Source organism: Polypterus senegalus, chromosome 3 (genome assembly GCF_016835505.1).
Source record: "Polypterus senegalus isolate Bchr_013 chromosome 3, ASM1683550v1, whole genome shotgun sequence".
Lineage (NCBI taxonomy): Eukaryota > Metazoa > Chordata > Cladistia > Polypteriformes > Polypteridae > Polypterus > Polypterus senegalus.
Window position 1 is genome coordinate 267,457,932 of NC_053156.1, and position 13,676 is coordinate 267,471,607.

The window sequence follows — 13,676 nt, forward strand, 5'->3', positions numbered from 1 at the left end:
AGCTCAAAAAAATTCACTATGGTGCATGGTTCAATAATTGTGCAATCCCACAGTGCAGCATTTATATTCGTTTGACCCTGGCTTCAACTAGACTAACTACCCACATGTCAGATAGATAGATAGATAGATAGATAGATAGATAGATAGATAGATAGATAGATAGATAGATAGATAAATGCTCACCAAAAGAAAATATGACAGACTAAGTTTAGAGAAGTCCCAAAAGAGGCTGAAGATGCAACACCCAGTATAAAATATGGACTAACCTGGAGAGTGAGTTCACCTCATATGAATTGTCCATAATATCTTTTTGGCCAGACACCATAACTGAGATCATGTATGTTGAACAATCTTCCTCCCCAAAAGCCTCTCGTAACTCCTGTTGAAACATAGCATGTCTTTCAGTAAGATTCCAATTGCTCCAGGTCCAAAGTCAATTACATTTAGAACAAAAAAAATATTTTCTAAGAACAATACTCCTCTACTTTCTCATTGTTGTCATCATCATCATTGGTGTTGGCCTACCACCAAATGTTACAGTAAAGGGATTTTCTCCTCCAATTATTATTCATTTTGATTTTTTTGATTGATTATCATTATTATTCTTTATTTTGCAGACACCCTTATCTAATGTCACATAACCTAACTTAACATGACAATTTCAATCACACTTAATCCAATTAAGGGTCACATTACTTTCTTGGAAATCTTCCTCAAATCTTGACTCATTCAATTATAGTACATAACATATAAACAGAACTACTCAGTCCCTGTTGTGATTCTGACCTTAATCTCATCTTTGATTGCCTGCAATGACTAAGCTTTCACTGCTCAGTCTTCTCTCATTCTACCATGATTTTTGCTTTATTTCTTCATTTCCTTTGGATACCTCCACCTCACACTTATGCTTTCTACTCGCATGTAATTGCTAACTATTCATTGAAAAGCCACTAACATGTACAAAATAAAATTAGTTTATTATAGAGTATATCTTATATAGCATGCATACCTTTCCTTTAATTACCACCTTATCATGGTTGAGAGGTTTAAGTGCCCTGGACCTGGTTATCCAGAGCAGAAATTCCTCGTAAGGCCTCCCAAGCCAAATTGGTCCCAAATGATGGATCAGATAAAGCACAATTCGTAACCATGTAATATTGTAGCTTAATAAAGATTAAAAGAGTATCCCACCTAGTATGGGGTTATTGGGGCCTCCTCCTGGAGCCAGGCCTGGGAGAAGTACCGCAGATGAGTGCCTGGCAGCAGAGCCTACCACAGGGCCTGGTTGGGCACATCCTTAAAATGTAACGTGGAACTGCCTTCTTGTGGGCCCACCACCTGAAGCAAGAACAGGGGCCAGGTGCAATGTGACCTGGGCAGCAATCAAAGGTAGAGGCCTTGGTGGACAGGAACCCAGACACAAAAATTACTCCCAGAACGTTGAAAGTCATCTCTCTTTTTGGGTGAGGCGAAGAGCTACCTATAGTTGGGCTCACATCCACCTACTTGCTTGGTTCTGGAACCAAACCCTTTGAAAGAGGTTGGGTTCTCCTTTACTTTGGAATTGCTCAGGGGAAAGGCGTTAAGCAGGAGTGGGCTTCTTATTTAGTTCCTGCCAGACTGATGGCATGTTGAAATGAGAGGGCTGCATTTGTGCGGCTGAAGGAGTACCAGGCTTTCTTGGAGTCACTGGAGGGGATCCTGGAAAGGGTCCCAGATGGGGATTCAACAGTTCTCAAAAGAAGATTTCAACTCCCATGTGGGTAATGACAGAGACCCCTGGAGAGGAATGATTGGGAGGAATGGACTCCCTGATCTAAATCCAAGTGGTGTTTTGTTATTGGACTTCAATACTAGGCATGGTTTGTCCATAACAAACACCATGTTTGCAAAAGGTGACTCATAAATGTATTTGGAACCGGAGAACCCTAGGCCAAAAATCTATGATAAATTTTATAATCATCAGATTTGTGGCTGTATGTTCTGAATACTTGGATGAAGAGAGGGACAGAGCGGTCAAATGATCTCTACCTGGGTGTGGGAGTGGTTCAGAGAGATCATGAAGAGTGACTATCGATTGTACTCAAAGTGGTTCTGGCAAAACATTAGGTGACTCTGAAAGGGAAGGCAGGATTTCACCCAGGATGTTCTCAGTAATGGTGGAGAAGTGCTGACCCAGTCTAAAGATATTGTCTGGTGGTAGAGGGAACACTTTGAGGAGCAACTAAACCCGATGGTCACACCCTTTGTGAAGCAGCCAGAGCCAGAAGCTGATGGGGGATCAATACCAAGTTCCCTGAGGTAGTTAAACAACTCCACAATGGCAAGGTCATGGTGGATGAATGAGATCGATCCGGAAATGCTGAAGACTCAGGACATTGTTGGGCTGTCATGGCTAACAGGGCTTTTCAATGTTGTGTGTTCATCAGGAGTTGGGCCTCTAGATTGGCAGACCAGGGTGGCGGTCTCCATTTTTAAAAAGGTGGAAAAGAGGATGTGCTCCCACTATCGGAGGATCACACTTCTCAGCCTTTCTGGAAAAGCTTATGCCAGTGTACTAGAAAGTAGACTCTGGCCAGTTGTAGAACCTGACATCCAGGAGAAGCAATGTAGATTCTGCCTAGGCAGTGGAATGGTGGACCAGATTCTTACCCTCATGAGGATTCTGGAGGGGGGATGGGAGTTTGCCCAATCAGTGTGATGTGTGGACTTAGAGAAGGTATATAATTAAGTTCATTGAGGGATTCAGTGGGTGATGGGAGAGTATGGGGTTCTGGGACCCATAATAACGGCTGTTCAGTTCCTGTATAATCACAGTGAGAGCTGTGTCTGCATACTTGGAAAAATATCAGCACCATTTCCAGTGGGTGTGGAACTTTGGCAAGGCTGTGCGTTGTCTTCTGTCCTGTTTGTGATTATCATGGACAGGATATTATGGTGCAGCCGGGAGAGGAAGGGGATCCTGTTCACTGGCCTTAGGATTGCATCACTGCTTTTGCAGATGATATGGTCCTGCTGGCTTCATCAGACTGGAAACTCCAGCATGCATTGGATCAGTTTGCAACCGAGTGTGAAGTGGCAGGGATGAGGATCAGCACCTCCAAATCTGAGGCCATGCTTCTTAATAGGAAAAAAGGATGGACTGTCCTCTCTGAGTGGAACGTGAGCTGCTGCTCAAGTGGAGGCGTTTAAGTATCTTGGGGTGTTGTTCACAAGCGAGGGGAAAACAGATGCTGAAATTGACAGACGAATTGGAGTGGTAAGCACAGTTATGCGGTCGCTATATCGATCTGTCATGGTGAATAAGCTGAATCAGAAGGCGAAGCTTTCGATTCACCAGGTGATCTAAATCCCTACCCTCTCCCAAAGTCATGAGCTTAGGGTAATGACCGAAAGAATGAGATTGTGGGTCTTAGCAGCAGAAATGAGCTTTCTCTGCAGGGTGGTTGGGCTCTCAACTTAGAGACAAGGTGAGAAGTGCAGATAACCAAGATAGGCTTGAAGTAGAGCCACATCCCCTCCACATCAAGTGGAGCCAATTGAGGTGGTTCTCGCATCTGATACAGATGTCACCTAGATGCATCCCTGTGGAGGATTTACGGACACAACTAGCATGAGGTTTGATGGGCATGAGGATTATATCTCCCAGAGGGCCTGAGAATTCCTTGGTATCCAACAGATCCCACAGAGTTGGTAAGTGAGGCTGGAAAAAGGGACGTAAACTCTGCAACACAGCTTCAAATACATGTCGGGAAAAAAAAATAATGAATATATAGCATGTAACATACAGCACATCTCTTTGGCAGAACTTAAGACAGGTGATTAAACCTTTGCCAGAAATGCAAGAAAAAATCAATGTTTATATGTTATCTGTTTATATTTTTATAAACAGAATGCAATAATAGAATGTAAGTGATGATTGACTTACTTCAAGCAACTCAGAAAAGCGTTGTTTGTCAATTGAAGGGCTTCCTCTTTTTGCAGGGTGCATCCAGTTGAGATCAAGCCCATCAAACTTATACATCTGCAGGAAGTCAACCACTGACTTGATAAAAACTGCTCGGTTTTCCTTAGTGGAGACCATTTTGGAGAATCTGCAAGAGTTAATATACATATAGAACATTACAGGTCAAGGCAACTCTCAGGTAGTCAGTTTCTCACCATGTCTTGTTTCCTAATCATTATCAAGAAGAGACATCCCATGAATGTTGATGTTAGACAGCAGATTCTCCATATTTTTTTAATTGTCTGTGCAAAATCCGCTTTATATTTTCACTGAACAGTGGAAATTTTAACTTATTGTAAAGTAACATCTGGCAAAGACATTTGCTCCCTCCATAATATTCACTGTGGAAATTGAGGGGACACATAGTTAGGACTGAAGCCAGGAAGCACTTCTTTAAATATTGAATTTTGGGAATCTGGAAGAAACTACCAAAACATGTAGTTGAAGCAGAAACCTTGGCAGCCTTTAAGAAGTATCTGGATGAGATATTGAGACATCTTAGCTATCAATGAGTTTAATGGACCAAATTGTCTCCTTTTGTTTGTCAAAGTTCTTATGTTCTTATGTATGTTCAATAGTATTGTTTAGTATTTCTTTAGTATGGTGTTATACCTGTCCACCTCTGACATTCCAAAGATGAGTGTGGTTGTGTGCATTCTGAAGCCCTTTTCTTCTTTTCAGTATTTTACTGTATTCATTTTTCCCTCAATTCTGACAAGTATCCCTGTTGCTGCAGCAGAGAAGTGCCCCCATACCATGATGCTACCACCACCATGCATGACCATAGGAATGGTGTTAGGCTGGTGGTTAGCAGTTACTGATCTTCACCAGAAATAGTGCTTGGAGTTCTGCAGAAAGTGTTCAACTTTTGTCTCATTAGCTCAGAAAGTCTTTTTCCTCAGGATCTCTAAGTCCTTTAACTCTTTTAGGGCAGATGTCGACTTTTGTTAACACAAGGGGGTTGAGAGCGGATGTTGACTAAAGTCGACATTCAGGGGCAGAGGGTGTAAAAAAAAAAAAGCTGCAAACGTTGATAAAACTTGCCGTTACGTTATAGGTAGACCCTCTTTGCTAGGAGGACTGTTAGATTCTTTGACTTCACATTGGATCCTGGCATGTGCGTGAATAGCGTAGAGTAAACAGTGTCTAGAATGGCATCAACATCCGGCGACAGAGCAAAACGAATGCGCAAAGCAACATGCTCCTTGTGTATTATTTATTTATTTATTGTTTATTATTGCTGAATCAGACTCTGACTTATTGAAGACCGATTTTGATGTAATTTATCTGGAGATCGAAATTGAAAGTCAGGTACCTGCATCGGCTGATCGTGCAGCTGACGAACCTGTGGCAAAGTTCACCCTGAGAGGACTACCAGACATAGATCTGTGGGAGGCAAGCTGGCAACTGGACTTCATCAAACGACATGACGCACTAGTGGATGCTACAGATTACTGGCCACTCGACTACGTCAAGCTGTTTTTTTTTTTTAGAACATGCCTTTCAGCTTATGAATGATGATTCTTATGGAATAAGTCTTTGAATTGACGTACTGTAGTGGCTCATGGAACATAAAACAAAGTGACACTTGTCATTTGTCATGTAATTTATGTTGATTTATATGTGTAACCATTGCTTTGTGTGTCTTTTAGAAAACTGTTTTTTTGGAAGAAATACTGAAACGAAAAAGAAAAAATAATTAGCCCTAAAAGAATTAAATGCCATCTAACAAACTCCCAGCAGGCGTTAGCCATAGTACCATAAATACCTGATTGATGGAGTGCTGCTGAAATGGTCATACTCACAATAGGTTATCCCATCTTAGCAGATGACTTCTGAAGCTCTTTGTACTGTGTTCATTGTGTTCTTGGTCACATCCATGACCATGGCTCTTTTGGCCTAGTTACTCAATTTGACCACACAGCCCAGTCTAGTAAGAGTTCTAATGGTTGCAAACTTTCATTTTCTGTCTTCCTGTTTTTATATTCTGTGACACTTTAGTTCATGTACTGCAAAAAGGTATCTATTACTCATATAACAAGACCTTAAAAAAGGCTTCTTTATTCTTCTAAATGTGGCCTACCAAAATAAAGTCACTTTGGAAGAGTCAGAAGTGTCTCTTGATAATGCAAACTTCAATATATAGTATAATCTTTCATATTCATAAGTAATTTTACCAGCAAATCAAATGCCACACTGCACAAGGGATGTGTAACCACTTTACTGATGTTTTGTAAGTGTTATTAACACCGAAAGAAGCCTTTGTTAAGGTATGGTTACATAAGAGTAAAAGAATCAGTGATGCCTTTTTGCAGTACCTAAACTAAAGTGTTACCTTATACTCTTGCCCTGATTTACTGTATGACCTGACCACAATTTGATCAAACAGGTCTACAGAGAGTTCCTTGAACTTCATGGCTTAGTTTTTTGTCTTGACATATACCTGTATATACACAGGTATGTGTCTATCTAAATAATGTCCAATTAATTTTTGTTTGCCACTGTGCTGTTCTGGAAACATCTCAAAAAGAACTGAAACAAATAGGATGGACATGACCACAATCTGGAGTTCTGCAGCAAAGGGTCTGAACACTTATATAAATGAACAGTTACAGTTTTTGATTTTTAATTAATTTGCTAACCTTTTCACTTTGTCATTTTGAGTTATTGGGTGTAGATTTAGCAAAAATTTATCACTTTACAATTAAATCTACAACACTATAAACTGTGCACAATATGAAGTGTTTTGAATACTTTCTGAACCCACTTATACTGCATATTCAAACATACACACATATACTGTATATATATCTTTGTTGTAATTTAAATATGATGTATACCCGCTTCTTACCTATTATAAATGCAGACTGCTATAAATGAAGTTACTAAAATGTTGAATAGAATTTGAATAGAAACAAAATTGAATATACGTCACTAATGGGCATAGGACATTGACTCAATTGAACTATAATTGTGCTATTAGAAATATCTTATGGCATAGGAGGCAGCAATGAAGTACATCATCAAATGCCCCAATTCAATAACTGCAAAGTGTCAATTGGAGGGTCATACAAATGTAGTTTAAAGAAGTGACAGCTAGTCATTGATTAAGTTCCTCTCTTTATCTTCTTACATTTTAGGTCACAGGAATGGTGAGGAAGCAGGGAGTATAGTTGGCAAAGGTGGATGAGTTTAAATACTTGGGATCAACAGTACAGAGTAATGGGGATTGTGGAAGAGAGGTGAAGAAGAGAGAACAGACAGGGTGGAGAAGAGTGTCAGGAGTGAATTGTGACAGACAGGTACCAGCAAGAGTGAAAGGGAAGGTCTACAGGGCATTAGTGAGACCAGCTATGTTATACGAGTTGGAGACACTGCCACTGACCAAAAAGCAGGAGACAGAGCTGGAGGGGGCAGTTAAAGATGCTAAGATTTGCACTGAATGTGATGAGGACAAATAGGATAAGGAACAAGTACATTAGAGGGTCACCTCAGGTTAGATGGTTGGGAGACAAAGTCAGAGAGGCGAGATTGCACTGGTTTGGACATATGCAGAGGAGAGATGCTGAGTATATTGGGAGAAGGATATTAAGGGTGGAGCTGCCAGGTAAGAGAAAAAGAGGAAGGCTTAAGCAAAGGTTTATGGATGTGGTGAGAGAGGACATGCAGGTGATGGGTGTAACAGAACAAGATGCAGAGGACCGAAAGATATGGAAGAAGATGATCCGCTGTGGCAGCCCCTAATGGGAGCAGCCGAAAGAAGAAAAAGATTTTTTAAATTTTTATTTAAATAAAAGAATGAACTGGGCTTGATAACTGGGAGATAAGGAATTGACAAAAGGTAAAAAAAAATAGAAGGTTACCTTTGGCTGCCAAAATTCCAGCCTCCAACAGATATCAGGGTCTTCAGTTTGGGATTCCTAAAAAGAAAACAGTAAGGCAATTACCATAATTGCTCACAAGGGTACAGTTTCATAAAGCAGTATGATTGGTTATTTCTATTGAAAGAAACTTACTTTAACTTCAGGTCGTTGACTTCCTTGTAACGTGCCACCTCATATATGTGGTTCGGTTTTAGAAGAAAGTTGTCACCGAACATTGCACTGCTGTAGATTATGTGTGTGCAGAGATTCGGGTCGATATTTTGAGGCTGGAATTGTCCATCCCCATGCCTACTCAGGGACCAAGTTGTGTAATAGCAGACAAGCTTATAGCTTTCATCTGCATTAACTGTAGAGAGGAAGAGCATCACAATCCAACTTTCCTATAAAAAGCACCATCACTTTGAACACATTCAACCTATTCATAACACCATAATCATATGTTTATAGAGTAGTCTTTGTGTTACCTCTTAAATTTAAAATTTTTACTCAGTTTTGACAAATGTGATGCTGTGTTGTTCCACATGCCAAAGAATGAAGTCTCCATTCTAAACTGCTGCTATCTAAAGCATCTTCACATTAAAATGCAAACACAGTCAAACAAGCAATCTTGATTAAATTGTAAAGCAATTTGCACTTTATCAATTTTATGTTATGCATCTCTTCAAAAAGATGTTGCATGTATTCATAACAACACCACTCTAGAAATGATGAAGATGAGAGGAAACAGCTTTAACACTCACCCCAGTAAAGTTTCAGGAATAAAAGCCCTGTGACTAAATTGGAGAAAAAAAATATTAAACAACAATAAAGAAAAAACGATGAGATCAGCAGAAGCAGCTCAAAAATCACATTAATTATTTAAAGTCACAAAGCTCTAATGATGTTGGCCTTATGTAACCAAGAAAATCCTTTAAAGAACTCTACCAAAAACATAATTAAGTAATACAGACCTACACTTTACTTGTGTTGCTTGTTTTTACTTTTCCATATAAATTTTACTTGCGTTTACATCTTTTGAATCTTTCAGTTAAATCAAGCCAGCAGCATCCAAAGAAAGACAGGAACTAACCATGGACAGGGTACCAGTCCTCCGCACATACACACATTCACACTCAGCCTTTGATTCCAGTTTAGTGATGCCAATGAGTTTAACTTGCAAGTCTGAGGGGTCCTTTGGAGAAGGAACAATGGAGAACTGGGAAAATACCTGGACATTTGAAACATGTGTACATTTCATAGTCACGGCAACCAGCCTGAGTTTTTAAAGCTAAGGCACTGCAACTATAAGTCACTGGGCACTCAGCACTGACTCACCCTACAGAATAAACAGCAATACGTCAAATAGAGCATTTAATGGTATTCCCAAGGAAATGAACGACTATAATATAGTGACAGAAACAGAATAAAAACTATACTTTAAGAAAAAAATCAGGCCAAAGCTGAACAACACGAATGCGCTTGGCAGAGATCAGATCAAATGCAAAGTGGAAACTGGGAAATCTAGTGAGGCAAAAGAAGATGGAGCAGAACAGAGTTCACTTCAGAGAAGTAGCGGGGCAAGAAGAGTTAAAAATGGTGAGAATGATAAAGTATCGCTTTCCGCCTGTTTAAATGTAAGCAGTGAGGGAATGTTACAGAGTTGTGCTCTACTAGAACATCTAGTGTTAAATACACATATAATTAAACCACCCTTTTTACTCTAGTGCCTCAAATATGCAGAAAATAATGTCAAGCCTGGGTCACTGAGTTATACGAGAGACAGGAAGGCATAACCTGGTATCCAAGGGAAAAATAACTTTATTGTTAAAAAGGCAGAAAAAGTCTTAAGACTTTATTCAAAATAGGAATTTTTCTTCAGCATTCAAGCACATAAGATATGAGTAGTGACGTGGGCAATCGTCTGTCTTTAGCTCCCTTCTTCAGATTAAAGGAACACGAAAGTTCAGTGGCTGGGAATCAACGGCTAGGGCAGATGTAGAAGAGGAGTCCATCCTTATTATAACTTCAAGTTTTTGAATATTTGATTGTTTTTATGAAATGTATGTTTTCACTATGAAAGGTACTACAGTATAGGAATAGTAACAGTTCAGATAGATAGATAGATTCTGCAAACAATAGGAAGAGTTCATTTAGATCGATAGACACTGTACAGATGCCTGATTACTACAGAATACAAGAAATTTAGCTTTCTTGTATATTTGCAGAGTGAAGTTTTGTGGTAAACTCTCAATTTGGTTTATTTATATTCAAGCATTTCACTGAGCGGCTGAGAATATTTTGGAGGAGCTCAATAAATCTACTATTTGTTCCAACTTTGTTCAGTTTGCAGTCATGGGGCCAAATATCAAGTTAGAAAAAAACATAAAAATTAGCAAATTTTTAAAAAATACATATTTTATATATATTTGCATCTTCCGTAAAAAACTTCTGTTTAAAGGGACTTTTAGAAAAGGAGAGTCAGTGAAAATGAAAAAGCAAAGTCTTAAAGATAAATACATCAGTACCTGTGAGCAGATGTCTTCCTCCCATGGTTTCAATGTAAGAGGTGTTTCATGGCTGCCCTGCTTTTTATGCATAGGTTTCGAAATAATTGGTTGACTCATTTCACTGCACTGAAGGAGTGAACGGCCGTTTACATGGGTGGGCAGCTAACGCCTATGTTGTTTCATTGTGTTGCAATTTTTTTCTTCCCCTTGCACCATTAACAGTTAATTTTGTTTTTCAGAAATTATATGGACAGCACTGAACTTACATAGCTAAAGCATTATTCAAGCTTTCTGATTGTAATGCCTTCTTTTTTGGGGTAAATATTCTTTAGCACATTATTTTTAAAATCAAGACTCCATAAAAATTCTCTTATATTTGATCCATGTTACTATATTATGCATCCTTGTACGCCTCCAAGTAATCATCACTCTCTTTGATTATTCCCATGTATGCCCCAGGAACCACAGATCATATTCAAAGCAAAATAATTAGCTTGGCTTGAAGAAATTAACTATTTCCCAGCCTTCCTGGGGCACAGACCTCATTTTATTAATCCTTTACTAAAAAACATGGCATTTACTATGAAGTTTAATAAATTTTATACATGACCCTGAAACCTAGACAATATTCAAACACATAGGATTATTTGTGCCCATTGGACTCATTTTATACACCAGTACAATTTAAAACCACAGTGCAAGGCAAAATGAAATTCTTTTTTTAGTTTTTAATTAATGTCCTAGGATAGCAACCATACTGTTTGTCTGTAGGTTTTCATTGCAGCCAATAATTCAATCAGAGAGGAATACCAACACTTAATTAAACACTTTGTAAAGTGGATTTAGAAAATAATCAGACCCCTTCTCTTTCAGCACATTTAATTATGTTGTAGATTATCAAATGGCTAAATTTGCCATTTTTGCCCATCAATCTACAGTCAATCACTCATAATGACAAGTGAAAGCATATTTTCAGAAAGGTTTGCAAAATTATTAAAAATTAAAAACTGAATTCAGATCCTTTGCTGTGCACTCCAAATTGTGGTCTGGTGAATCCCGTTTGCTTTCATTATGCATTAGATGTTCATCGAACTGAATTGATTGGATTATCATTTCATTATCATTTAGAAAGGCACGCATCTGTGCATGCAAGGTCATACAATTCACACTGCATGTCATTACAAATACTAAGACTTGAAGTCCATGGAGCTCCCTGTAGACCTTTGTGATCAAACTGTGCTGAGGCAGCGATATAAAACTATTTCTAAAGCTCTGTGTATTCCCAGGTGCAAAGTGGCCTTAGTGTGAAATGTCACTTGCGAAATGGAAGAACTTTAGAAACACCAAGACTCTTCCTAGAGTTGACTGTCTGACTGATCAGAGTAACCAGGCAAGAAGAATATCGGTCAGGGTGGTGACCAAGAACCCAACAGAGCCTCAGAACAACAAAAACAACAACCTTTATTTATATAGCACATTTTCATACAAATGATGTAGCTCAAAGTGCTTTACATGATGAAGAAAGAGAAAAAACACAAAGTAAGAATTAAAATAAAGTAACACTAATTAACATAGAATAAAAGTAGGGTCTGCGGTGGTATCAGGTGCTATTGATAAATACAGCTGCATGTCATCAGCATAGCTGTGGTAGCTCACGTTATGCCCCGAGATAATCTGACCTAACGGAAGCATGTAAATTGAAAAGAGCAGCAGACCCAGGATAGAGCCTTGTGGAACACCATATAGAATATCATGTGTCTTTGAAGTATAATTACCACAACTTACAAAGAATTTTCTACCTGCCAGGTAGGATTCAAACCAATTTAAGACATTGCCAGAGAAGCCCACTAAGGTTCTTTGATCAGAAGTCATATGTTGAGATAGGGTGGACCTGTTGGAAGGAAAACCATCTCAACAGCGCTCTATCAATTAGACAGGGAGTGATAAAAACTTTATTTAGGTGTTTATTTCAAGTGAATAGTTATGTATCAATCTGCTTTATATTTGTAATTTATTTAGAACTAGCAGAATACCCGCGCTTCGCAGCGGAGTAGTGTTTTAAAGAAGGTACGAAAAAGAAAAGGAAAAATTTAAAAAAAAACATAACATGATTGTTAATGTAATTGTTTTGTCATTGATATGAGTGTTGTTCTCATATCTATCTATCTATCTATCTATGTTGTTCTCATATCTATCTATATATATATATATCTATCTATCTATATATATATACCTCTATCTATCTATCTATCTATCTATATATATATATATATATATATATATATATATATATAAAAATACCAGCTTGGCAGCGGAGAAGTAGTGTGTTAAAGAAGGAAAGAGAAAGAAAAGGAAACATTTTGAAAATAACGTAACATGATTGTCAATGTAATTGTTTTGTCACTGTTATGAGTGTAGCTGTGATATATATATATATAGCAAAATACCCGCTTCTCAGCGATGTCATGTGTTAAAGAAGTTATGAAAAAGAAAAGGAAACATTTTAAAAATAATGTAATATGATTGTCAAAGTAATTGTTTTGTGTATTTGGTGGCAGCGTCACAAAGTTATTTTCGTCTAGCTGCATCAGAAAATGTACCACGACGTCTGACACGCCTCCTTTTTACTGTTTTCTCACAGCTTGGATTGCTGCTGTCATATATATATACACACACACATACACACAAACATACATATATATATAATATACATATATATATATATACAGTAATCCCTCGCTATATCGCACTTTGACTTTCGCGGTTTCACTCTATCGCGGATTTTAAATGTAAGCACATCTAAATATATATCACAGATTTTTCGCTGGTTCGCGGATTTCTGCAGACAGTGGGTCTTTTAATTTATGCTACACGCTTCCTCAGTTTGTTTGCCCTGTTGATTTCATACAAGGGACGCTATTGCCTGATGGCTTAGAAGCTACCCAATCAGAGCATGTATTACATATTAACTAAAACTCCTCAATGCTATAAGATATGCATCCCACGCGGAGTTTGATTGTTTGCTTGTCTCTGCCTCTATCTCACCCTCTCTGACGTTCTCTGTGCCTGACGGAGGAGATGTGAGCAGAGGGGCTGTTTGCACAGAGGCTGTTTGCTTAGAAGATAACTAACGCTCCTCTAAAAATGCCCGGCAAACTTAAAAGCACATGTATTGATTTTTTGATTGTTTGCTTTTCTTTGCGAGCGCTCTCTCACTCTCTCCCTCTGAAATTATCTGCTCCTGAAGAGAAGAAGATCTATTTGCATTCTTTTAATTGTGAAAAAGAACTGTCATCTCTG

The 13,676-nt window shown here is 38.5% G+C and overlaps 2 protein-coding genes across 2 annotated transcripts in view; one reads left to right on the forward strand and one right to left on the reverse strand.

The window, feature by feature from the left end:
- The window catches only part of LOC120526141 (chitotriosidase-1-like), a 44,125-nt gene extending 33,665 nt beyond the window's left edge, over positions 1–10,460 (reverse strand). Inside the window, exons 1-6 of the mRNA XM_039749127.1 lie at positions 10,395–10,460; positions 8,631–8,663; positions 8,023–8,236; positions 7,870–7,926; positions 3,929–4,094; positions 267–379 (exon numbers count right to left, since the gene is read on the reverse strand). Of these exons, the coding sequence (XP_039605061.1) occupies positions 267–379; positions 3,929–4,094; positions 7,870–7,926; positions 8,023–8,236; positions 8,631–8,663; positions 10,395–10,419 (608 nt within the window). The 5' untranslated portion in view covers positions 10,420–10,460. The remainder of the gene's footprint in view (positions 1–266; positions 380–3,928; positions 4,095–7,869; positions 7,927–8,022; positions 8,237–8,630; positions 8,664–10,394) is intronic.
- LOC120526140 (polymeric immunoglobulin receptor-like) overlaps positions 1–13,676 on the forward strand; it is a 182,678-nt gene that overhangs the window by 107,301 nt on the left and 61,701 nt on the right. The window lies entirely within an intron of this gene.